The sequence below is a fragment of the Pelobates fuscus genome, chromosome 8 (assembly GCF_036172605.1).
Source record: "Pelobates fuscus isolate aPelFus1 chromosome 8, aPelFus1.pri, whole genome shotgun sequence".
Taxonomy (NCBI): Eukaryota; Metazoa; Chordata; class Amphibia; order Anura; family Pelobatidae; genus Pelobates; species Pelobates fuscus.
In genome coordinates this window covers 14,729,411-14,756,656 of record NC_086324.1, presented here as the reverse complement: position 1 = coordinate 14,756,656, position 27,246 = coordinate 14,729,411, and the positions used below count along the sequence as shown (strand labels likewise).

Below are 27,246 nucleotides of genomic sequence, written 5' to 3'. Positions count from 1 at the left end.
TGACTCACCCATTAGCACATCTCCAGTGATGCACACAGTATCCCTGTCATGCCCCCCCATAGCGAATTGAGATTTATATACCCCAATGTCTCAGTGTTAGGGGGTGTGCATGCGTGTACTTGGGAAATCGACCAGTATGTGTGTGTGTATGCAGAGATGTACAGCAGTTTGCTGGGGGAGTATGAATCATTTTCTATATGTGAAAAAAGAAAAAAAAGGTGCACTGTACTTTAAAGTGCAAAATTATATAGCAGCAGAAACATGCAGAAACAGTGAATTGTCATAAAGTGCAACAATCTGTGTGAACACTCTTATTCACATATACATCAATCTGTGTGAATAACCAACTCTTTAGTGTTGAAGGAACCACTTAAAGTGATATTGTGCATACAAACTTACACTAGCAGCAACTCTTCAGTTAAATCACATCTCCAAATAGGAACATAAAAGGAACAAAACAAATACATAGTGTGATGTAAAATAAATGGATAAAATGCTTGATGAGATAAGAGATAAACTCACAAATATAGAGCAGATGAGCCTGCTCTAAACTTTGACAGCCCAAGTAAAAACTTCCACTCTGGCCAGTGAAACAAGTGAACAGTTTTATTGAAGACAGATAAAAATGCATGCAATATCACCCGGGTCCCTTGTGGAAGAACAAGCTTGCTTCTGGATGTGTGCAGTTGCCGGCCGGCAAAAGTATTACATGCACCTTCCTAGTACAGCAGTCTTCTCGGTCGGGATACTTCCCGGAGGCGGGGTTTGCGTGGTGACGTCAAGTCAGTGACGTGGTGACGTCAAGTCCGAGGAAGCCGTTGATTCGGCGAAACGTGTCATCTGACTTGATGTCACCATGCAAACCCTGCCTCCTGGAAGTATCCCGACCGCGAAGACTGCTGTACTGAGGAGGGGGACATGGGCTGAGTAAGGAGACAGGGCTGAGGAAGGGGAGCAGGGGCTGAGGAAGGGGATTTTAAAAAAAAAACTCCCTGAGGCTCACCTTGGGCCAGGAGGGGTGGGACAGGACCTGGAGCCTGCAGTCAGTGGAGTCGGTCAGCCTCTCCTGATGATGTCAGGAGGAGGGGACGTGACTTCCACTGCTCTTCTCCCGGACTCCCCAGCAGTCCTGTTTGAAGAGCAGTGAAAGTCACAGCCCCTCCTCCTGACATCATCAGGAGAGGCCGACCGACTCCACTGACTGCAGGCTGCAGGGAGAGCAGGGCGAGTCCCCAGCCAGAGGCAGAGCCAGAGCCACAGGCAGGGGATTCGTATTTGTGCTGCCCCTCTGCTCTAGCGGCCGCTTGTGCCAACCCTGGGTCCTGCAGGACTAGTAACGGGTACTGCGTTCCAGCTGTGGAAAAAGTGCAGGAACACCGTCCCCACGTGTTCCTACAGGACTCGAGCCCTGCATACACCCCTTTGTGTGTCTCTTACTTTCCTTAGCCCCTTTGTGTGTATCTTCACCCTCCACCCTCACCCGACCCCCTTTATACATCTCATTCTTTCCATTAGGACCTTTCTGAGGCTTTTTCCTCCCATGCCATATAGATATAGATAGCAACACACAAGCAAACAGGCACACAGAATTATTCAGGCACACAATCAAACAAACAGTCATACAGGCACACAGTAGTACAATCTACACATACGGGTACACTGTCATACAGAGACATACAGACACAGTCCTATAGAGACATACAGACACCGGCATACTGAGACATATAGTCCTACAGATGCGTGCATAACGAGCAGGGGTGGATCCTGAACCTAATCTGATGAAGGGCACTGGTAGTGGGTTGTAGTGGGGTGATAATGGCTTAAAGGAGTTAGCGGGTGTGGTAGAGGGCTAGGTGCTGTAGTAGGAGACAGGGACTTTAGTTGAGGGTTAGGGTTGTAGTGGGTGATATAGGCTGAAATTTGGGTAGAGGGGCTGTAGTGGGGAGGATATGGGACTGTAGTGGGAGTAAAAGATTGTAGTAAGGGAATAGGGGCTGTAATAGGTAATAAAGGCTGTATGTGAGGGGGTAGAGGCTAAAGTTGGAGGCATGTGTAGTAGGGGCTGTAAATGGGGGGCAAGGGTTGTAAAGGGAAGGACAGGAACTGTAAAGGAAGGCATGGCTGTGAAAGGGGGGACAGAAGCTGTAGAGGGGGTAGAGGAGCTGAAGTAGAAGAAGCAGGGGCTGTAGGGGTGCAGTGGCTGTAGAGGAGGGGCAGGAGTTGTAGAGAGAGGACAGGAGCTGCAGAGATGGGATGGGAGCTGTGGAGGGGGCGAGGGGCTAAGAGGGGGGACAGGGGCTTTAGAGGTGGGGCAGGAGCTAGAGAGGGGTGGACAAGAGATGTAGGTGGGGACAGGAGATGTTGATGGGGGATGTTAGTTGATCAGGGGGGGACAGGGGCTGTGGTGGGGGCCAGGGTCTGTAGATGGGGGCACATGAGCTGAGGTGAGGGCCAGGGGCTCTAGAGGGGGGCATACGGGCTGTGGTGGGGGCCATGGACTGTAGAGAAGGGAGCACTGGAGCTGTAAAGGGGTAGGGAGTCTAGGAGAAGATCAAAGGAAGTCATGCCCACTTTTCCTGACATCTTCAGAAAGAGTCAGCCGACGCCACTGGCAGGGGATTCTGATTTTTTTGCGACCACCCTGCTCTGGCGCCCTAAGGCAGTCTCCTATGATACCTTATGGACGTGAAGCCCCTGGGGCTTAGGAAATTTTTAGATTTTGTTTCAGTGCAGATTACAAAACTTGGATTTTGGGAACCACTGCTCTATAAGAATACCTTGTGTTTATTTATTTTATTGTTTGCACAAATTGACAGGTTTATTTATTGGAGTGAGAATTCAAAGTGAATTTCAACTTTATAGTCAAAATAGACAAATTAGTCAAATTCTAGTCAGCTAAATGGACACGTGGTATAAATGCACTTTAGCTTGCTGAAAGGCTTTATATGTGGAGTGTGTTCTCTTTTCATGTTACAAAAAGTGCTGATTTCAAAGGAAACTGGCACTTTTATAATATAACCTTGTTACACCCCCTGGCTGTCATCCAGACAACTGGTCCTATTACCTCCTGGTCTGGTTAGCTCAGTGGAACTATACTCAAGAGGCAGCAATTGCTCGGAACACCTACCTTGCAAATACGTTTCATTGAGCTGTATTGGAAATTCTGTGATTGGACAGACATAGAATGTCTGGGCGGGGTTAAAAGGGGAGGACTTGCAAAGGATACAGACAAGAGAACTGCAGCTTTTGCAAGCTGTTTTTAGATATACCACAATAAAAAAAATCATAATTAAATGCATACATGTTTTTATTGGGGGTAGAGGGTCTCTTTCAATTTGAAATTCACTTTGAAATCCTCTGATAAATCAACCTGTGAATCTTTTCTAATACAGAGTTTTTTGAAAGTGGGCTTTTAGTGAACCAGTCCATTAATTTACTGAGCAAGCGCTGGTTAACATGTAAACTCTGCTGAAACAGTTACTGATGAATTCATATTGTGATCATTTTGTAACATATCAGATCATTTTCAAGAAGAAATATGGCCCAATGTGGAAAACGTCTATGGGACTTCAAAAAACAGTGAATGTTGCTGATGTGGATTTAATAGAAGCCATCCTTAGACAGGAGGGAAAATATCCAATGAGAACCGACATGCATCTTTGGAAAGTCCATCGTAATATGAGGGATCTGGCCTATGGTCCATTTACAGAGTGAGTTTAAAGAATTCCTTTCACCAACCCATCATTCATGGAATGTATTGTCTATGCAAAGCACGTAGATCTGGAAACCGAGAGAGGTCTGTTCATTTCTACCACTTTCCCAAAATTACCAAGTTCTGTCTCAGTCTTGTCATTTTTAACCAATTCAAAAGATAACTCCATTAAACTATGTTCTTCTAGTTGTGCTACATTTTCTCAGTATTAACTCACTTCATCCCAGAGAAAGGGAGAAAAAAAAAAGAACTTTTAAAAGGTTCTAAAATATCCTGCCGCCAGTATCACTGTGTTGCTAGGCAGCAGAATAAATAAATGGTGATGTGAAAAGAAGAAGCTGCAGGTTGGCGGAGGCGCCAATTAGTACAGAAATATTTTCACACAATTATATCAAACAGTAAAAGGTTTAATCACACATTGTTAAGTGAGCCAAAAGTACCAAGACTGTCCCAGTCTATACTTGGAACACTCTCACCGGCAGTAGCGCGGAGATGTAAAGGGTCGTTGTCAGGACTAGCGTGCCCAAGTTAATAGAGCATCTTCGGGTACACATTTAGGCACTTTAACAACAATTGTGGTCAAAAGTGGGGAGATGTGAGTTAATTAATGGATTGGGGGGATTCAAAAAATTCTAGAAGTCCCTGTTTTTATTTTTTTATGACGTGATAAATGGTACACAACAGAGAATACATTTGTATTGTTTGGACATATGGGCAAAAGGACATGATTGTGGACCTGTGAATTAAAGTAGAGCTGTCCTGCTTATAGTTCTTTCTACAAAGAGTTTATTTGTCTATTTGGTATCAAATGAGAATCATAGAAAGTTAGAAGAGGTTCTTTTTAATAATTGTTACCATGTTAAACAAGTTACAACTGCACTTAAAAGTAGCACTAAGTAATACAAGGTAGAAAATGCAGACAAAAAGATCAGCGCTATTTAAGCAGACCACATACAATTTAGAGATATTGAACAGCTAGGCAGCACACCTTAAAGTGTAGGGCTCCCTCTTAGCCCTATGTACAGATACAATGGTAAAAGAAGGATAGGGGGAAAGCTTGCACCAAAACAATAGTCGTCTACTATTTATGAGCAACACAAAAAGCTATTATAATAGAATAAAATATATGAGTAAAATGGTAACTATTACAAAAAATGATAGATATTGTAGAAAAAAGTCCAGAATAGGAACATAGACTTGCCAGAAGAGATGACTATAAAATACTTCAGAGAATATTATTTCGCCAGGGGATCAGAGTTAGAAGAAGTCTTGTAATTCGTATATATAAAAAAAAAAAAAAAACAGAGAGAGACTAATAATGTAATATATCCCAAAATGTTTGCATATATTAAAAGGTCTATATGGTTCTACTCACATCTTTTAGAGCTATGACCAGCTCTAGCATGTATAACGTACAGTGGTACAATCCCCACTTATAGGATACGTGAGACGTTGATAGTTTTTTCAATGTTGTGAAGACCGTAATATGATAAAAGGAACAATAATAGTGCTCACGGTTTTAAAAACTCAAGGAGTGTAGAAATTAATAAATTAGTACGCACATTTGATTGAGAACGCAAACTGCTCAATGAATAGCGCTTAAGTGGTAGAATCCCCACCTAGTGTTCTTTAGAGTAGTCCTCACTGGTCTCCCGAATATAACAGTACCCCTCACGTACAGGTTTTATGGTGTTTTTGAAAGTTACAGGGTCAAATATAAGGCTTGATTTTCTGTTTTATTCACACTGAAATTTGCCAGATTGGTTATGTTGCCTTTGAGAGCCTATGGAAGCCCATGAATGAGAATTACCCCATGACAGCATACCATTTGCAAAAGAAGACAACCCAAGGTATTGCAAATGGGGTATGTTCAGTCTTTTTTAGTAGCCACTTAGTCACAAACACTGGCCAAAGTTAGCATTCATAATAGTTTTTTTGCATTTTATCACACAAAGAAATATAAATGCTAATTTTGGTCAGTGGCTACTAAAAAAGACTGGACATACCCTATGTTGAATACCCTGGGTTGTCTACTTTAAAAAAATATGTACATGTGAGGTGTGATTTAGAGATTTATGACAGATAATGTAACAATTGATACATTTTAAAAATATATATTTTGAAACAGCAATGTCCTACTTGTACTTATAGCCCTATAACTTGCAAAACAAAGCTAAGAACATGTTAACATTTCTAAACTCAGGACAAAATTTAGAAACTGTTTTGTCTGCAGGTAGCACGGTCCTCTGGGGTAAACAACAGGCACAGTCCTTTTATTTGCATATAATCCAGGCCTTTTATTTGTACATGTAGTGAAGTTACTTGTTTGTAATGGTTATACGAGCGTCCCAAGTCCCATTATGTGTCTAGGTAGTTAGCTGGACAGCGGGTATTTTTAAGTCCTCACCCGATGCCGCTGGTGTGCTTCTGAGGGTAGTCATGCTTGTTGGTTCTCTCGATCGCCAGCGCACCAGGGGTTAGGATTTTCGGATGTTCCCCTTGCCAGGCATTTCCCGATGTCCCTGTGTGGTGTTCACCGTTCTGGTGAGTCCTGTCGAAGATTAGGGCTCGGGGAGCTGGTGATGTGAGCGTGGAGGTCGGAAGTTTCCAGAGTCCCTGTGTGGTAGACAGCTTGGGCATGTTGGCTGGGCTTTGTTGAGCAGTTTCTGGGGATGCCGCTTGATCAGCCTGATGTGTGTTGTTGTGCGTCTTGCTTTGAGGCCCGGGGATAGGAGCAGCATTACCCAGGGAACATGACGCCGTTTCCCGCCTTGTGGTTTTGTGGCTCCGTTGCGCTGGAGATGCTGTTCCATAGTCGCGGGTTAGATTTTCCCGCAGACTGCGCCTGGTAGCTGGTCGAATCCATGCCTCCGCATCTCTTAATGCCTGCCTGAAGAGTTGTCTCTGTTTACGCAGTTTCTTCCAAAGGTAAGTACAAAGCTGGTTATAGAAATCCAGGATATGCTTGGGCGGTTTATTGCGTGATTGTTTTCTTTCGATCTGCCTCTGGGCCGCCATCTTGGTTAGGCCCTGGGTGCTTGAGGTTTTCGTCGCTTGATTTCTCCGCAGTTCGGGGGTATTCGCCCCCGGCGAGGACCGGGATATCCCCCGCCGGTCCAAAGGGGGGGTTGGTAGGGCTGCAATGCATGCTCGTTGGTGAGCGTGTCCCGGGCCGTGGGATCGGCCGCTTCCCCCAGACCACAGGTCCCGCTCTTGCATAGGCCGCATGGTCGGTTTCAGCCTTTCCTCGGCGCTCTGGTGCCAGGTTGGTATCAGTATGAAGCCCTTGTCGTCCCGTGCACTTTGCTGGTCTCCGTGTGTTGTTAGCGCGGTCAGATCGCCCAGAATCTCCGCTCTTAGGACTAATGTAGCAGGAGCTCCGAGATTATGCTGCCGGCCATCTTGGCTGTCAGGCCCCGCCCCTTGCCTTTTATTTGTAAATCCACACAGGAGACAGCAGCAAATGAAAACATAAATATAACACAAATCCCTATAAACAAAAAACCTAGCTCGTCTGAGCACTTACTAACTTCAGGTTCCCTATCTCTCAGGGGTTAAACTAGAACAAAACAATATTAGTTTCACCAACCTAGTGTCTTTGTCAGCTCTCTGCACTCCCAGTGCTCCAAGCCAGCCTTGACTGCTTCCCTTTCTGCACTCCCAGTGCTCCAAGCCAGCCTTGACTCTCTCACTAGAGAGAACAGCCTCTCTCCTACCTGCTTCCAGGGAGGAAGCCAGCAATCCCCCTTTACCTGCCTAGCAGGGAGGGGTTTATTCCCACTGCTACAGCTGATTATCTGCAGCTAAGCAGTGGGTTGGAAACAGCTCCAAAAAAACTCTGGCCTGGACCTTATTTCCCCCAGTTGTGTATAAACTGAGGAGTGGAGCATTGGCCCACCCTGCTCTCCAAATGCTCCACCCCAGGGGCCCATAACTAAATGTAGCTTTGTGTTGCACACCACACATACAACACGTACTAACCCTGGGCTTAAATGTTAAAGGCCTCTCTGCCTTCACTTTATCACAATGTGATAACAGATTTTGGGGGTCAAAGTTAGAAAAAGTGTGTTTTTTTTAAAAAAAACAATTTCATCATATTTTATAATTTGTTTTTTAGTAAATGATATGATGTGATGAAAATAATGGTATATTTAGAAAGACCATTAAATGGAAAAATAAACTATATATAATATGTGTGGGTACAGTAAATGAGTTAAAATAATATTACAGCTAAACAGCCCTGGTCCTTAATGGAAAGTAAATGTAAATACGGTCTGTCACTAAGGGTTTAAAAGTTTCTATCATATCCCCCCTGTCTCGTCTTTCCTCCAAGCTATACATGTTAAGATCCTTTAACCTTTCCTGGTAGGTTTTATCCTGCAATCCATGAACCAGTTTAGTAGCCCTTCTCTGAACTCTCTCTAAGGTATCAATATCCTTCTGAAGATACAGTCTCCAGTACTGTGTACAGTACTCCAAGTGAGGTCTCACCAGTGTTCTGTACAATGGCATGAGCACTTCCCTCTTTCAACTGCTAATACCTCTCCCTATACAACCAAGCATTCTGCTAGCATTTCCTGCTGCTCTATTACATTGTCTGCCTACCTTTAAGTCATCAGAAATAATCACCCCTAAATCCCTTTCCTCAGATGTTGAGGTTAGGACTCTATCAAATATTCTGTACTCTGCCCTTGGGTTTTTACGTCCAAGATGGAATATCTTGCACTTATCCAATGCAGCTCAATGAGAAGTCTTTGCAAGGCATGTGTTCTGGGCAAATGCCGCCTCTTGCATTTAGTGCAACTAATATAACCAAACCAAGAAGTAACAGAACCTGTCATCTGCTTGAAAAGCCAGGGAGATGTAAACAGTACAATTTATATTTTTTTATTGAAATCTGCTCTTTTTCTAAAATGAAAAAAAAAGGGGACACACCCTTCACACATAAAGCTATTTAGCAAGTTAAAGTGATTTTGGGGTCTGCAGTGTCCCTTTAAAGAATCCTCATAGGAAAGCACGAAATCAATACTTTTCTATGGGGTAATTTGAAAACGATGCAAAGTGTGAGGATTTCTAATGTCATTTCACAGCGTAAAACTCTGTTAGGGACCCAGTAGCGCCTCTAGTGGCTGTCTAGAAGAGAGCCACTAGAGGTGGAGTAAACCCTGCAATGCACTTATTGCCGTTTCTCAAAAACTGTAAGGATTTACATTGCAGGGTTAAGGTCACTGGGACACTGCACCCAGACCACTACAATGAGATAAAGTGGTCTGGGTGACTATAGTGTCCTTTTAATATCCTTAATACTTTATGCATTATTATAAAATAATGTAATAATTTAGGTAGTTTCCATTCTTTTTGTTGCTTCTGTTTTACCGCTTGATTGTATACGTTTATATAAGATGAACCCCATGTTCCGTGCTTTCAGGGAAGGCCACCGTTGGCACACACTACGAAAAGTACTGAATAAGAGAATGCTGCTGCCCCAGGAAGCGGTGTTGTACGCGGGATCAGTTAATGAAGTGGTTACAGACTTTCTGCTCAGACTGGATGAGATGAGAAAGGAATCTCCTTCAGGAGTTATGGTCAATGACCTACCGAACGCCCTCTACAGATTCGCCTTTGAAGGTTGTAGTTTTTAAAATACTTTGGGAAACTAACCTAGCTGTATACAGCCATGCTGCCTTAATGCAAGACATTGGATGAAATGAGGGCTAGCCAATGGATGGATCAAATGACACACTCACACTCAGATAGTCTAACTCCCATAATTCAGTATATACGGTAATAAATTGTAAATACATTGGAGTGAAATGAGGGCTAGCCAATGTATAGATCACATCACACACTCACATTCAGATAGTTTGACTCCCATAATTCAGTATACAATAAATTGTAAAGACATTGGGGTATATTCACTAAAATGGATATTGTGGAGAATTGACAAGAGAATTACAGATATTAGTCGCTAAACTGGAAACATAACTAAATTGAAGAATTTTAACAGTTTGGCTATTTTGGCTTTAAATGTTGAATTATCTTCTTAATTCTCCACTAGTAAATTATTGTGATTAATTTTGTGGAATTGTTGAACGATTAACACATATGACTTATTGTAATATTTATTCTCCAAGATAAATATTTATAAATACATAATTAGTATAACCAATGAGACCTAATCTTTCACCATTGCATTGTATGTGTTTACATTGATCAAACAAGATGTAAAATGCCTTCAGTAAGATTTTGGAAAACTATTGATGTTTACATTATTATTACAATTATCTTTTTTTATATGACTGCTGGTTCATGGATTTTGGACAAGTAGACTTGTCTTTATTCATTACTAGTGTCCGTCAATCGTGTTCACAGGATCCTCCAAGAGACCATGATTTGAGGACAATATAGCTATGATTCACTGTATGTCAGTGGAACTGTCTGAGGCACTAATAAAGTCCCTTGTGTTAAAGTGTTAACCCAGGACATCAGAGATGTTGGAGATATCAAAAAATGTTGGCCTGTTATTGACTCTAATGGACAAGTTTGGGATGTACTCACCTGACCCAGTGATCCAGTGAACATCTGACTGATTGGACTGATTCATTAAGGTTTAACCAACAGCCATCCATGGGTCTGTCATTCAATGAGAACTGAACCTAATTTCCTTACTTCTCTATAGTCCTTACAAGATCTATATCTAGAGTAGATATTTATTTTACAGAAGTCATACAACTTCTTGTTCACTTATTTTAGGTATTTCTTATATTCTGTTTGAGACTCGGATCGGTTGCTTGAAGAATCAGATACCTGCAGAGACTCAGAACTTCATAAAATCCATCGCTGACATGATGAAGTATAATATAACTATAGTTCTCCTTCCACAGTGGACCAAAGACATCCTGCCATTCTTTAAATACTACATAGAAAGCTGGGACAATATCTTTAACTTTGGTGAGCAGTTTTATTAAAATAATCCTCTCCTCACAGTTTTGTACTGGTAACATTGATAATCTTGATTTTCCAATTTAGGAAAAAAGTTGATTGACCAGAAGATACAGACCATACAGGATCGTTTGGAATGTGGTGAAGAAGTAAAGGGTGAATACTTGACGTATTTACTATCCAGTGGAGAGTTAACACCTAAGGAAGTTTACGGCAGTGTGGCTGAACTGCTATTGGCTGGAGTGGACACTGTAAGTAAATATTAGTTACTTATTTTAAAAACATGTAAAAAAAAAAATAGTTTGCATGAAAGTGTAACTCTTTCAGAGTGTTGTTTTTTTAATTAATGAATCAATTGATCATTCTTTAGGGCCCAGGCTCTATCCTTCCATCCCACAGACAACATTAAGGAAAGCATTGATCCCCATTGCTATGTTTGGGAACTGCTAATATAGATGAAAAAAATCCAAGAAATGTAAAAGCAATGTTTGGGTAGACAATTTCATAGCCCATTAAACGTTGCATTCAGTCGCCTCTGCTGCATATATATATATGCAGCAGAGGAAACTCTCTAATCATCAGGGCAGACTGATCTGGTGAATGTTAGAAACCTTGTGCTACCCCACCTTCCGTTTGAGCATGCCCCACAGATGCTCAATAGGGTTTAGGTCTGGAGACATGCTTGGCCAGTCCATCACCTTTACCTTCAACTTCTTTAGCAAGGCAGTGGTCGTCTTGGAGGTGTGTTTTTGGGTCGTTATCATGTTGGAATACTGCCCTGCAGCACAGTCTCCGAAGGGAGGGGATCATGCTCTGCTTCAGTATGTCACAGTGCATGTTGGCATTCATGGTTCCCTCAATGAACTGTAGCTCCCCAGAGTCGACAGCACTTATGCAGGCCGAGAGCATGACACTCCCACCACCATGCTTGACTGTAGGCAAGATTACACACTTGTCTTTGTACTCCTCACCCGGTTGCCGCCACACATGCTTGACATCATCTGAAACAAATAAGTTTATCTTGGTCTCATCAGACCATAGGACATGGTTCCAGTAATCCATGTCCTTAGTCAGCTTGTCTTCAGCAAACTGTTTGCGGGCTTTCTTGTGCATTATCTTTAGAAGAGGCTTCCTTCTGGGATGACAGCGATGCAGACCAATTTGATGCAGTGTGCGGAGTATGGTCTGAGCACTGACATGCTGACCCCTCACGTACAGGTTTTATGGTGTTTTTGAAAGTTACAGGGTCAAATCTAAGGCTTGATTTTCTGTTTTATTCACATTGAAATTTGCCAGATTGGTTATGTTGCCTTTGAGAGCCTATGGAAGCCCAGGAATGAGAATTACCCCCATGACGGCATACAATTTGCAAAAGAAGACAACCCAAGGTATTGCAAATGGGGTATGTTCAGTCTTTTTTAGTAGCCACTTAGTCACAAACACTGGCCAAAGTTAGCATTCATAATTGTTTTTTGCATTTTATCACACAAAGAAATATAAATGCTAATTTTGGTCAGTGGCTACTAAAAGAGACTGGACATACCCTATGTTGAATACCCTGGGTTGTCTACTTAAAAAAAATATGTACATGTGAGGTGTGATTTAGAGATTTATGACAGATAACAATGTAACAATTGATACATTTTAAATATATATATTTTGAAACAGCAATGTCCTACTTGTACTCATAGCCCTATAACTTGCAAAACAAAGCTAAGAACATGTTAACATTGGGTAACATTTCTAAACAAAATTTAGAAACTGTTTAGCACGGGTGTTTTTTGGCGGTTGTAGATGCTGTGATCCTTGTCTGCAGGTAGCACGGTCCTCTAGGGTAAACAACAGGCACAGTCCTTTTATTTGCATTTAATCCAGGCCTTTTATTTGTAAATCCACACAGCAGCAAATGAAAACATAAATATAACACAAATCCCTATAAACAAAAAACCTAGCTCGTCTGAGCACTTACTAACTTCAGGTTCCCTATCTCTCAGGGGTTAAACTAGAACAAAACAATATTAGTTTCACCAACCTAGTGTCTTTGTCAGCTCTCTGCACTCCCAGTGCTCCAAGCCAGCCTTGACTACTTCCCTTTCTGCACTCCCAGTGCTCCAAGCCAGCCTTGACTCTCTCACTGGAGAGAACAGCCTCTCTCCTACCTGCTTCCAGGGAGGAAGCCAGCAATCCCCCTTTACCTGCCTAGCAGGGAGGGGTTTATTCCCACTGCTACAGCTGATTATCTGCAGCTGAGCAGTGGGTTGGAAACAGCTCCAAAAAAACTCTGGCCTGGACCTTATTTCCCCCAGTTGTGTATAAACTGAGGAGTGGAGCATTGGCCCACCCTGCTCTCCAAATGCTCCACCCCAGGGGCCCATAACTAAATGTAGCTTTGTGTTGCACACCACACATACAACACGTACTAACCCTGGGGTTAAATGTTAAAGGCCTCTCTGCCTTCACTTTATCACAATGTGATAACAGATTTTGGGGGTCAAAGTTAGAAAAAGTGTGTTTTTTTAAACAAATAAGTTTATCTTGGTCTCATCAGACCATAGGACATGGTTCCAGTAATCCATGTCCTTAGTCAGCTTGTCTTCAGCAAACTGTTTGCGGGCTTTCTTGTGCATTATCTTTAGAAGAGGCTTCCTTCTGGGACGACAGCCATGCAGACCAATTTGATGCAGTGTGCGGAGTATGGTCTGAGCACTGACAGGCTGACCCCCACCCCTTCAATCTCTGCAGCAATGCAGGCAGCACTCATACGTCTTTTTCAGAAAGCCAACCTCTGGATATGACGCTGAGTATGTGCACTCAACTTCTTTGGTCAACCATGGTGAGGCCTGTTCTGAGTGTAACCTGTCCTGTGAAACCGCTGTATGATCTTGCCCACCGTGCTGCAGCTCAGTTTCAGGGTCTTGGCAATCTTCTTATAGCCTAGGCCATCTTTATGTAGAGCAACAATTCTTTTTTCAGATCCTCAGAGAGTTCTTTGCCATGAGGTGCCATGTTGAACTTCCAGTGACCAGTATGCGAGTGTGGGAGCGATAACTCTTATAGAATGTAAGCTCGATTGAGCGGGGTCCTCTTCAACCTATTGTTCCTGAAAGTTTATTTGTAATTGTCCTATTTATAGTTAAATCCCCTCTCATAATATTGTAAAGCGCTACGGAATCTGTTGGCGCTATATAAATGGCAATAATAATAATAATAATAAATAATAACACCAAATTTAACACACCTGCTCCCCATTCACACCTCAGACCTTGTAAGACTAACGAGTCACATGACACCGGGGAGGGAAATTTGGCTTAATGGGCCCAATTTGGGCATTTCCACTTAGGGGTGTATGTATGTTATTTTGAGAGGACAGCAAATTTACACTGTTATACAGGCTGTACACTTACTACTTTACACTGTAGCAGAGTGTCAGAGTGTTTCTTCAGGGTTGTCACATGAAAAGATATCATAAAATATATACAAAAATGTGAGAGGTGTTCTCACTTTTGTGAGATACTGTATATACATGTTTATGAGTTCAAGCTACCTTACGTATGTGTATCAAGTACTGTGATCTGCTTGTCTAAGGAAGAAGACGTGGCATTGTATTGCCCTCACCATGTGGTGGCGCTGTGATAACATTCTTCTCTCTCTCTCTCCAGACTTCCAACACACTGTCCTGGGCTCTGTATCATCTGGCACAAAACACAGAGATACAGGACCAGCTTTATAAAGAGGTGACAGGGATTGTTCCAAGAGAAACTATACCCACTGCGGAGGACATCGCGAAGATGCCACTGCTGAAGGCTGTCATTAAAGAAACACTGAGGTAGGTTCTCTTTGAATTTAGTCAAAATGCCCATCACATTTATAGGAACACTGGGGTAATGTAGTTTCTGTAAGATCAAGTACATATATGAAAAAATACACATAAATGAAAAGATCACATAACTACTGTTGCAAAAAAAAAGTGAACTTGAAGTTTAAAATCTTTCTGTTGTCATTATGAAACTCCTGAACGTCATTCACTTCCCACAGCCGCTTCCTGTGAGTGCCTTTTACTGTACTGCTTGCATGATCTCAGTTTGGCCATGATAGATGTTTATCCAGATCATATAACCATATGATTCCTTTAAAAAAAGTGTGCGATATTCAGTTCACTAACACGAGCAATGTCTGGAATTCTATGTGAATTTAGAATTTCAGGCCAGCGTAGCTGGATTATTCAAGTTTGGCCCATTTTAATACACTTTAAATTGCTGACAATTTGTCGGTGAGTGGATTAGATGTAATAAAGATCTAGCAGATTATTCACAATTGTCTGAATTGTCAACTGAACGTCTGAATGGGAAAATTCAAGCTATAACAGTGAAAGTGGGAGAATTGTGCGAAATCAGATATTTCCTTACTTGAAACTTGCCATTCGAATCTGAATTCACTACAATTGAAGATTATGCTAGCGTTAGTGTACTTATAATCTTAATTTTAGTAATGACAGGAGGCGAGTATTTTGCATTAACTCTCTTTACTAACTCACATAGCAGTAAAGAAAAGGTGAAAACATTAACCAATCAAAAGAAAGTAGGAGGTATAGTATTCACAGTAATGAGGCTCCTCCCCCTCTTTCGAGAGCGACATCAGATACAATAACAAATTTTTTAAAAGAACGGATAAAGTCTTGCAACATGCACCAACGGGTGACTTTTCAAATACGAAGTCCTAGGGTGATCCAAACATGCACCAACAGATGACTTTTCCAATTGCGAAGTCCTGGTTTCTGAAGGAAGGTCCAAACCTGTCCATCCTGAATGTAGGCTGTACTGTCTTGAAGTTATGCTGAAAGAGAGTGTGGAAAGGGTTAGGAACCGGTCTGGCAACTGTTTGCAGTAATGTAATAAACCCAGCACAAACTCTAACGAAATGTACCTAGTCTAAGTATGACAATAACAGTAACGAAGCTGTAGTTAAATAAGGTACACGTCTTATATATACCAGGTAGCACACGTCTTATATATACCAGGTAGAAAATATGAAGGAAAAGATAGAGTATAGGTATACTTACATGAGATTTCATCCCTCGAGGGTGCGGAGGGTGGGAAAATACTCGCCTCCTGTCATTACTAAAATTAAGATTATAAGTACACTAACGCTAGCATAATCTTCAATTTTACCACATGACAGGAGGCTTCATATTTTGCATTTTTAACGCTGATGAAGGAGAGACGTGGCTGCCCCCGAGTTTGGGCGGAAATAGAAGGTCCGAAAGGTCGCTTCGCGTGACCAATCCGCGGCTCGTAGGATGTCTGCCAGTGATGCTCCCGCGGAGAAAGCCGACGAGGCCGCCGCTCCGCGAACGGAGTGGGCACCGAAGGTGTCTTCCACACCTGCTAGAGACAGGATCCAGCGAACCCATCTGGCCAGGGTGGTAGTAGAGACGGGAACGTGAGGTCTAACGTAAGACACCAATAGTTGTCCCGAAGATGAAACCCGAAGGAGGGAAGTGACCTGAACATAACGACGCAGAGCAGAGACCACGCAAAGTAGCGGTTCCGTAGGAAAAAAGGGGTAGAAGACCGACGATGAGTCCGATTTAGTACGACGAGACACTTGGAAGGTAACTCCCTCTGGGGAGACCGAGAAGGCGTCGATGTCGAAAGCCCGCACGTCCGAAACTCTGCGGAACGATACCAGACAAAGTAGGAGTGTTAGTTTGGCCGACAGTTGTCGAAGTGAGAGTCTGTCGTTATCTGGCCAGTCTCGCAGAAACTGTAGGACGACTTCCACGTCCCATAGCCGAGTGTACTTGGGTCTGGGGGGCCTTTGAAGTCTGATGCCCCTGAGGAGGCGGCATACCAGAGGGTGTCTCCCGACGGGTGAACCCAGGACCGGAACGTGAGCCGCTGAGATCGCGGAGCGCACGACGTTGAGGGATCGGTAAGACCTGCCCGCGGAGTATAGGTGGGAGAGAAAATTCAAGATGGCCGTTACAGGTGCCGTAAAGGGATCAAAGTTCCGTTCACTGCACCAAGTGGACCAGGAATTCCATGCTGCAAGATAGCATCGTCTGGTTCCTGGTGCCCACGAATCCCATAAGAGGTCTCTAGCTGTCTGCGATAAGTCCTCGGTCTGCCAGGCACCCCTGAAAGAGTCCAGGCTACTAGAGTGAGGCGGTCTTCCAGAATGAGAGGATGGGGGTTCCCTCTCGGGTCTGTGAGGAGCGTCCGGTAGGACGGTATGAGGAGAGGATCCCTGTAGGATGAAGCTAGGAGGTCCGGGAACCATGGTTGGCTCGGCCATAGGGGAGTGATGAGGAGCAGAGACCCGTGTTGCGTCTTTAAGTATTGTATCGTCCTTGCCACCATGGCAAATGGGGGAAAGGCGTAAGCGCCCCTGGGTGGCCATGGTTGGAGAAAGGCGTCTACTGCTTTGCTGTCCGGATCTGGTAGCCAGCTGAAGTACTCGTCCGTCTGCCTGTTGTTCCGAGATGCGAAGAGGTCCAGGTGGAGGGGGCCTCTCCTGACCGAGAGGCGATGGAAGATTGTGGGGTCCAGCCTCTAGTCGCTGCTGTCCCGCCAATGGCGAGAGAACCAGTCCGCTGTCAGGTTCGTTTCGCCCGGGAGATATTCTGCCATGAGGGAGATTTTCCGGGGAAGGCAAAACTCGAATATTTTCTTCGTAATCTCTGAGAGGAGTCTGGATCGGGCCCCTCCCAGTCTGTTGATGTAACGGACCGCTGACACATTGTCCATCCGGAGGAGGATGCAGCAGTTGGTCCGGTTTCTCGCTAGGCTGCGAATTGCAAACGACCCCGCTAGAAGTTCTAGGCAGTTGATGTGGAGTTTGAGTTCTTGGGAAGTCCAAGCGCCTCCCGTCGAACTGCCTTCGCAGGTGGCGCCCCATCCCCAGAGGCTGGCGTCTGATTCCAGGACCATGTCGGGCGTGTTCCCGAAGATGGCTCGGCCATTCCACGCTTCCATGCTGTCCAGCCACCATCCCAGTTCTTCTTTGACTTCCTCCGTCACCGGAACCGTTTGGTCGTACGAAGGGTTCTGGCGGAGAAAGGAAGCCTTCAAGCGCTGCATCGCTCTGTAGTGGAGTGGACCCGGGAATATCGCCTGGATAGATGCGGATAGCAAGCCCACGATCCGAGCCAGGTTGCAGAGTGGAATGGAGTGGCTGCGAATGGCTCTGCGTATTTCCTTCTTGATGGCTGTGATCTTTGAGGTTGGGAGCCGAAGTGTGCTGGTCTTGGAATCTATCTCGAAGCCCAGGAATTGTATCTTCTGGGCTGGGGATATTTCCGATTTTTGAAAGTTCACCACGAAACCTAGGGACGTGAGGAGTCGGGTGGTATATTGTGTGTGTTGCGTTAGACTGTACCTGTCTGAGGAAAACAGTAGCAGGTCGTCCAGGTAAATAATGCACCGAATTCCTTGAGTGCGTAGTCGAGACACTACTGGCTTCAGGAGTTTGGTGAAGCACCACGGTGCGGAGCTGAGGCCGAAGGGGAGGCATGTAAACTGCCAGGGGCGGCCTTGCCATCGGAATCTGAGGAACTGTCGGCAGGATGTATGGACGGGTACCGATAGGTAGGCGTCCTTGAGGTCCAGTCTTGTGAACCAGTCCCCTTCTTGGAGCAGATCTCTTAGGAGATGGATGCCTTCCATCTTGAAATGTCTGTATGTTACGAAAGCATTGAGTTTCCTTAGGTTTATAACCGGCTGAAAGTCTCCAGATTTCTTTTTCACTAGGAAAATGTTGCTGAAGAAGCCGTTTTGGTCGTGAGCGGGTTCTATCGCTCCTTTGGCCCTGAGTTCCCGTAGTTCGCCATCGATTAGAAGGCGATCTTCCTTGGAGCACTGAATGGGGTACGGAGGGGCGGTCTGGGACGGGGTTTCCACAAAATCTATGATGTAGCCTTGGACCGTCTGGAGGATCCATGCGTCCGTGGAGATGGCTGTCCAGTTCTGAAAAGACAGAGCGATACGACCTGCAGTATACGGGGTTAGTGGACATTGAGGCATAATGGTGCTTACCTGTGGGGAAGCGTGCTCTGCCACGGCTACGAGGTCCTCTGCCTCTGTCTGCTCCACGGGTGTAGGAGAAGGGCTGCCTGAAACCCACTTCCGGGTAGAAGGGTTGGGGTCTGTGTGAGCGGGGGCCAGAGGGCCAAAAACGGCTGGCTGCTCGGCCCCTGTAGCGGCCAGCCCGTCCAAAAACACCCCGACTGGGGTAGCCCCTGAATACTCGCTTCATTGAAGTTTGAGCCTTATTGAGCGAGGTGAAAATATTTACGTGCTTATTAAGCTCTTTGAGGAAGGCTTCCCCAAACAATTTGCCCTGTGCAAGTGGTCCCAACTCCTTGGTGCCCAATTCCACCAGCTTTCCGTCAATACGGAGCAGCGCTGCTTTTCGCCTCTCAGAGGAGAGGGCTACGTTGGTGTTACCAACAAAACAAAAGCACCTCTGTGCCCATTCTCTTATATCGTGAGCCCACTCTTTAACCATACTGGTATCAAATTCGTCAGCCCTTGTAAAAGCATCGTCCGCCAAAAACATGATGCGGGAAAGTGGGCCAATAGAGTCTAGGAGTTTGTCTTGAACTCCGTGAAAGCCCTTCTCCACTCCTCTCCTGGGGTCGCGGCCACCCCTAGACATGAATGTGTTCATGACCTGGTCGAATTCGGGGGTTTGGGCCACGTTGTCGGGAAGGGCGAGGGCATTCCGAACGTAGTCGGTTGCGCACCGTTTTGTCCAGGGGTTTGCGGAACCAACGGTGCATAAATTTGGAGAGATGGTCGGGGGGGGTCCAGTCCCCCGAACGCGGGTGCCGTATGTTGCGGGGGTCGAATAGACGTTGCCCCGTGGGGTCCAGAATGGCTTCCCCTTCTTCTTGGACCGGTGTGGGGTCGTCCGGTAGTTGGATGTCGTCCAAGAAGGTGCCTTTTAGGAGACCCGTATGGGATCCCGTGTCCGAACCCCAGTCATTGTCTGGGTCGGAATCTGCGGCCTGCCACTCATCTAACACAGCCATAGAGCGTGTTTGTTCTTCCCCCCGTCCGAGGAGTAATGGGCGGGGGTGGGTGGTGTTGGCCTGTGGCGTTTGGCAGGAGCCTTGCCTTTGCCCATGTTGTCATTCCTTTCCTTGCCCTTCCAGTGGCGTTTGCTGGGCCGAGAGTCGGCCTGGGCATGGGATTCTGAAGCCTCAGAATCATAGTCATGGGCTTGGGCTGTTGTGGCTTTTTTAGTCTGATCGGCAGTCGCCGTCATAACCCTGGATAATGCTTTCTCCATAGAGGCGGAGATGGCTTCCGCAATCATGGTTTGGAAGTCTGCAGGGTTTTGAGGTGTATCCATGGTAATAGGAGTTGGGCCGCTGTAATAGCTGAGGCACAGAAATGTTGGGCTAGGGGTCTGTCCCAGTTAGTGATAAAAAAGGGGGGTACCTGCAGTACCCAGTTAACCCCAGCAGGGTAGGTATAGGTATATATATATAAACCGTGAAATGTAAAAAGGCAAAAACCCCAGCAGGGTGAATATGACAATTCTGGCAGTAAAAAGCACCAGTTTCCCCAGCAGGGAATATTGGGATTTTCTTCTGGGCCACACCCAGGTATAAATGCTCAAATATGTATAGGTGGCACGAAATCCACCTGATAGCAGCGGTATTAAATATAGGGCTTCACCCTGTAAGTGTGCAAAAGCACCAGTAGGCAGTAAATATTTTTCGATTATGGGGCCACACCCCAAGCACAGGTAAATAATTTGACTGACCTGGGGACCCCTGCCTGGTTGTGTCCGGTTACTGTGTGTACGGGCGCCGGAATGAGGAGACCGCAATGCTCCCAAGATGGCGGCCGTGGATCTTGCGAGACGCGAGATCCAAGATGGCCGCCGGAGGAGCGGGAAAAAACGGTTTCCCGCCGTGCGGCTACAGTGAAAGCGGCTGTGAAGCCGTGTGGAGGAAAAAGGGGGGGTGGAGGGTGAGCGTTACCCTCAGGGAAGTGAGAGACAGTCGGTCCGACGGCGGAGAAGCCGGCGGACCGAGAGGTGAAGAAAAGGAGAGAGACCCTGTGAGGAAAACAGGGAGGGGGAAAAGACTCCCCCAAGAGCGAAACCCCAAGAGGGCAGAAGAAATAAAGGTAGAAAACAACAATAGTAGCAAAAATAAAACTACCTATATAAGATAAATACAGTATATATAAAGAATTACATAAAAAATTACATATACAATAGTGAAAAAGGGAAGAGCCAAAAACTCTGACCTGTCTGCTGATGGAGCAGTAAAGAAAGAGGGGGAGGAGCCTCATTACTGTGAATACTATACCTCCTACTTTCTTTTGATTGGTTAATGTTTTCACCTTTTTCTTTACTGCTATGTGAGTTAGTAAAGAGAGTTAATGCAAAATATGAAGCCTCCTGTCATGTGGTAAAATTAGATTTCAGAGAATACACTCATAGCATTCTCAGTCAATCTGTGAACTGAAAAGAATGAATTAGATGTTAAGAAGAAAAAAAAATAGAAAAAATTATTATAATTTTTTTTAAAACACATTTTTAGATATGTGTCCAATGTTTAGTTATGATGATACAGATCCAAAGAATGATTAAAGGTAACATTTACAAGAGAACAGATTCATTTATTGTGCTCTCCATTTTTAGGATGTACCCCGTCGTGCCAATCAATGCCAGAGTTGCTGTTGAGAACGATATAATTCTGGGGGATTTCAGCTTCCCAAAAGGAGTAAGTGAAATGTGTCAATGTGCAGTGACTGGCACACCGACAACAAGGGAGGCATCTCCCACTTAGAATCACACTAATTGCCAGTAGTTATTGTTACCATCTCATACCTTGTGTTAATATGATAACATTTCTTAGTTCCACAAGCACGTTACTTGTATTGCAGCAGCTGCTGCCGCTGTACAACTATTTCAGAGCATACTATAGGAGGTCTATACTGCAGAGACATGCAGCGTGGCAATACAATGGGAAAGTAGTTTTATTCGTGATTAATGTATGAGATTAGTTCTGAGGCATTTCCCCGTCTTGGGAATAGAGACACGGAGTGGGTGAAACTATTCTGATGATAATCTATACTGTTATTGAATCAGCTATTTATCCATTATATAGTACAGGCCAGTGAGACTTTGGCTACAATAACATCAATCTCAGTCACCAATGAGGCAAACAGTAACATTACTAGAGTGGGGAAAAATTAACCCCTTAGTACAGGTTACAAGCCACCCAGTTCTTGAATTCTATAAATTTGTCAGTAAAATATATATAAAATACAAGATAATGGGGTGCATATCAAATTACCTGTACTTTGTTCATTACATTTCACAGGTAATATAGTTATGATTTCAGTTAATCCTCTCTAGTTTATGGTCCGTGCCATAGGGAGTTTCCCATCTGTGAAATATTCCTTGTAATTGAAGGCATTAACAAATCTACAAAGCCATGCTGCCCCTTCAGATGCGTTCACATGTTTTTTTGTCTATTTGCAGACCCTCTTTGCCCTGGCTCACTATCTTACAGGTCGAGAGGAGGCCAACTTTCCTGACCCCAACAAATTCATTCCTCAACGATGGTTTCGGGACGAGCGAGTCAAGAATAACCCTTTCAGTTCAATCCCTTTTGGCTATGGCGTTCGAGCCTGCGTGGGACGGCGGATCGCAGAGCTCGAAATGCACTTGGCGTTATCTCGGGTAAATGCGCAATACGACCATATTTATTACTGAGGTCATACCGACCTAAACTGTTATGTCTCTCATGAAACACAATGGCATAATATATGCAATATTGTATCTGCAAAAATGTTTTAATGAATCTTTAAACAATCATTATTAGATTTACTTATCCGTTATATTCAACACGTATGTGTTTGTGAGGTCTGAAATTTTTTGTAATTAAATGTAGAAATCCACACCTCTTCATCCTGTACCAGGGCTCCTCCATCGTAGCTCAATGTCCATCATTGTTATCAATGTTGATCTTTTTACCTGGCAGTGAGTATACAGAAAGTATATAAAGAAGAGGAGATAGAAATGATACAGTGTTACTATTTTTGCTCTTCATTTGCATTGTGTGCCCTGGCTTTGCCTTATCTGAACTGGATTATGATGTAATTTGCTACATTTTATATATATATATGTGTAAAAGAAAACAGAGCATCACATGAAATAAGGTTAGTGGACTTTGTAAGTGATTTTAAATTTATTCCATGGTGTTTTCAGAGAAGCAGCAGTTCACTTTAACCAAAATAAGTGTGCATAATAAATAACCATCGCCATTGGGGCAACTAAATGACCTCCATTTGTATAAATTTACATAGGGATTAAGGAGAGAGCGCGGGTAACTTTTTCTTTTCTTTGGTTTTTACTATATATTGGGGCTGATGTGTGCTGTAGTCATTGCTGCCGGCCCAGTAGTGATGGGAGTGAGCGCAGGACTTCTCTTTTTGTATTTGCATAATAAATATGACCATGCAGCTACATATTGCCGGCTGTAACTCTGCTGCGTTGAAACATTCTCTCTGAAACGCTCCTGGCTAAACCTGTATCTGGGTCAGAGATCAGTCTAGTTAATCAATACGCTACTTTTACAACCTGCAGAGAATAACAGCAACTTTGCTTTTTCACCTAATGATATCACTGATAAGGCGGGGATGCCGATGGGATGCATGCATGCCGCGTCAATGTGCTGAGAGACATCAATGGAACCCTCACACAGGGGATACAGGATATGAGAGAGGATGCAGGGTGAGAGGAAGGGCAGGGTGTAAGAGGTGACATGCTGGGTGAGAGGTGAGGAGGGGGGTCCTATGCTGGGTGGAGGGACAGAAGCTTCCTGGTTAGAGGGGGAAATAGAGGATGCAGCGTATGAGAGGGGGAGACAGGGGATGCAGGGTATGAGGGAGGAAGACAGGGAATGCAGGGTATGAGGGAGGGATACAGGGGATGCAGGGTATGAGGGAGGAAGACAGGGAATGCAGGGTATGAGGGAGGGAGACAGGGGATGCAGGGTATGAGGGAGGTAGACAGGAGATGCAGGGTATGAGAAGGGTAGACAGGGGATGCAGGGTATGAGGGAGGGAGAAAGGGGATGCAAGGTATGAGGGAGGTAGACAGGAGATGCAGGGTATGAGAAGGGTAGACAGGGGATGCAGGGTATGAGAAGGGTAGACAGGGGATGCAGGGTATGAGGGAGGGAGAAAGGGGATGCAAGGTATGAGGGAGGTAGACAGGAGATGCAGGGTATGAGAAGGGTAGACAGGGGATGCAGGGTATGAGAAGGGTAGACAGGGGATGCAGGGTATGAGGGAGGGAGACAGGGAATGCAGGGAATGAGGGAAGGAGACAGGGGATGCAGGGTATGAGAAGGGTAGACAGGGAATGCAGGGTGTGAGAAGGGTAGACAGGGTATGAAAAGGGGAGACAGGGGATGCAGGGTATGAGAAGGGGAGACAGGGGATGCAGGGTATGAGAAGGGGAGACAGGAGATGCAGGGTATGAGAAGGGGAGACAGGAGATGCAGGGCATGAAAAGGGTAGACAGGGGATGCAGGGTATGAGGGAGGGAGACAGGGAATGCAGGGAATGAGGGAAGGAGACAGGGGATGCAGGGTATGAGAAGGGTAGACAGGGAATGCAGGGTGTGAGAAGGGTAGACAGGGTATGAAAAGGGGAGACAGGGGATGCAGGGTATGAGAAGGGGAGACAGGGGATGTTGGGTATGAGAAGGGGAGACAGGGGATGTTGGGTATGAGAAGGGGAGACAGGGGATGCTGGGTATGAGAAGGGGAGACAGGGGATGCTGGGTATGAGAAGGGGAGACAGGGGATGCTGAGTGAGAGGGGGAGACATGGGCTGCAACGTATGAGAGGGGACATATTGCTGCAGGATAAGTGTGGGGCAGGGGCTGCAGGGTAAGAGGGGGTAGGGCTGCATGGTAATAGGGGGGCAGGGGCTGTAGGGTGAGAGGGGGCATAGGCTGCAGGGTAAGAGGGGTAGGGGCTGTAGGGTATGAGGGGGGCAGGGGATGCAGGGTGAGAGTGGGACAGGGGCAGAAGAGTGGGAGGGAGACAGTGGCTGCAGGGTGAGAGGGGAAGACATGAGGAAGGGGGACATGGGGCAAAAAAACTTACTAACATACTCCCCCATCCCTCTTCCTTACCTTGATCCTTGGCAGGAGAGGACGCTGGAGAGGAATTATTTTCCCTGGTGATCCAGTGGAAGAAGATCTTTGATCACCTCACCGCACAGAGCTCCCTCTATGGGCCGGAGGTCAGGCAGCACTTGCCCTAAAGGGGCCGGTCGGGGAGATCCTTTGATCTCCCCTGCCAGACTCGGCCTATGGCCATCGCGGCCCACCGGGCATTTGCCCGATGGCCAGTCCGGGCCTAACTAGGGATCACTCTAGATAAGAAAGTGGCTTTCCTTGAGAGATATCATTGAGTGGCTAAGCCAAGGAACCTACCAGAAGAAGTCACAAGAGATATAGTCATCTGCTGTCATTCGTATATGCATACAGAGAAGAGCTGCTATACAAGAGACAATAAAATAGAAGAAGTAGAAGGATATCAAAGAATTTCCGGAGCTATCTTTTCAGACAAGAAAGTTAAGAAAACTATTTTGGCCAGTAACAGCTCTTTTGAGGGTAAATAATATTAAATGTAGGTTGGGTTTTCTGACCAAGCTTATAATAACCACTGATGGCAGAATTGAACATTCTCCGGAGTACATAATGAAGAAGTAAAATTTTGGGGCATACAGCGGAAGATAGTAGAGACTTGAGTTGGGGGCATAGTGGATGGAGGTGGGGGAGAGCCGCTGAGAAATTTACAAAGTTTACAAATTTACACAGTATCAGGGGGATATTGGTAATGGAAGTGAATGTATATTATATATGTTTTGTGGGCGGTTATATTGCACAGAGAAGTAGGAATTTATAGAGTCAATATAATAAAACAGGTGGATTTAAGTATCATTGGCCTAGAATGCTAGATTGAACAGGGGTGTATTTTTTTTTTTTTAAATCAATAGATATAGTTTTTTTTTTTTTGTCAATCTGTATTTTATTGAGGTATGGTAGTTGGGATATAGATATAGGTTTTAATGGTATTTGATAACTTAGATAAAATGGTGTGTTCTATGAAACATAATAAAGTAGGAAAAATAATGATGCCCCTCTCCACTCCCCCCTTTATGAGGTCATCACAGGAAAGTATTAATTTGAGGAGGTTTTGGATAGTAATATCACTTTAATTTTAATTATTAATTGTCTATGGAACACACATACAACTTGCACTGTGAGTTTATACACAGCAGTATTATTTTTCTGAACTGTGTGTACTACATCAGTTTTGCATTGTGTATATTTGAAGTGCTCTTGCAGTAGATTGTTGGAGTGCACTTGGGTTTGTTTAGCACCAGCACTGTTTAGTTTCTCTGGCACATTGGAATTGGTGTGGGGATAAGTAAGATAGAATGGTCATGTTTTGGATGTGAAGGGAGAGGTTGGACTTTATATTATAAGTGAGGACCCCCGGGATAACTGGTGTGTGTGTGTGTGTTTATTTTTTTTCTCTCCTCTAGAGGTAGGGAGGGACACACACACACACACACACACCAAGGGAAGTTGTACAGGTTGAGAGGGAAGGTATCGGGAAGTGTGAGGGAAGGGAAAGAGAAAGGAATATAATAAAAAATCCGGATTTAGTATAGAACAGACACAGGATATCCATTGTGATACTTTATATATAACAGTATTATAACTGTAATTGTTTGGTTTTTTGACACTGTATTTTTCTGAATTGTGCTTACCACATCAATTTAGCATGGTACTGAACATCAGATATTTATCCAAAAGTCATTTTTCTAACTCTATTGAATTGTGTTTATTTTAAAACATTTAACATATTTTGGATTATTTTCTGTAAATGAATGCGGGTATTACCCTTTAATCCCAGGTTGTTGTCCTTCCTGTTAACCAATGCTAATCCTTATCTGAGTGTTTGTGTGACAGTCCTTCTTTCTTTGACAGATTATGCAGAAATATGAGGTGAAACCCGACCCCAAGGGTGGAAACATTAGAGCCATGGCCAGGCTAGTCTTGGCTCCAAATAAACCCATAAACCTGCAGTTTCTGAAGAGGATGCCACTGTCTCCACCATGATGATGACCACCTTTCTGGTCAATATTTTAACAACATTTCTTCAAAATTTTTGTATACAATCAAGCACAGAAACACCTTTGTTAAAGGAATACTATATATATTATAAATAGTAAATTTAACCTACCTGTGTGTTTCCTGTTCTAGAACAAGTATGGTTGTCATCCTGGGCTTGTGTACTATCCAATGAACCAACACATGCTAACACTACAGGGGCAATCACTTAAAATCTGATTGAAAGTTATAACGTTGACATGTTTGGTGTCTACAGAACTGGGAGCTGGTAGGTTTTGATTGAAGGACATCAAGTGGAAGAAAATAAATATCCAGGCACATCTGAGGTTTCTTCTAAAAGGCAGTCTTTTTATTTGAAACAAGAAAGTAAAGACAACGTTTCGGCTCCACTCTGAGCCTTTATCAAG

The 27,246-nt window shown here is 44.4% G+C and overlaps 1 protein-coding gene across 1 annotated transcript in view; it reads left to right on the top strand.

Moving 5' to 3' along the window:
- LOC134571155 (sterol 26-hydroxylase, mitochondrial-like) overlaps positions 1-26,941 on the top strand; it is a 30,668-nt gene extending 3,727 nt beyond the window's left edge. Inside the window, exons 2-9 of the mRNA XM_063429281.1 lie at positions 3,520-3,710; positions 9,141-9,340; positions 10,466-10,663; positions 10,742-10,905; positions 14,314-14,480; positions 21,314-21,395; positions 22,160-22,360; positions 26,696-26,941. Coding sequence (XP_063285351.1) covers positions 3,520-3,710; positions 9,141-9,340; positions 10,466-10,663; positions 10,742-10,905; positions 14,314-14,480; positions 21,314-21,395; positions 22,160-22,360; positions 26,696-26,827 — 1,335 coding nt within the window. The 3' untranslated portion in view covers positions 26,828-26,941. The remainder of the gene's footprint in view (positions 1-3,519; positions 3,711-9,140; positions 9,341-10,465; positions 10,664-10,741; positions 10,906-14,313; positions 14,481-21,313; positions 21,396-22,159; positions 22,361-26,695) is intronic.
- The last annotated feature ends 305 nt before the right edge of the window (positions 26,942-27,246 follow it).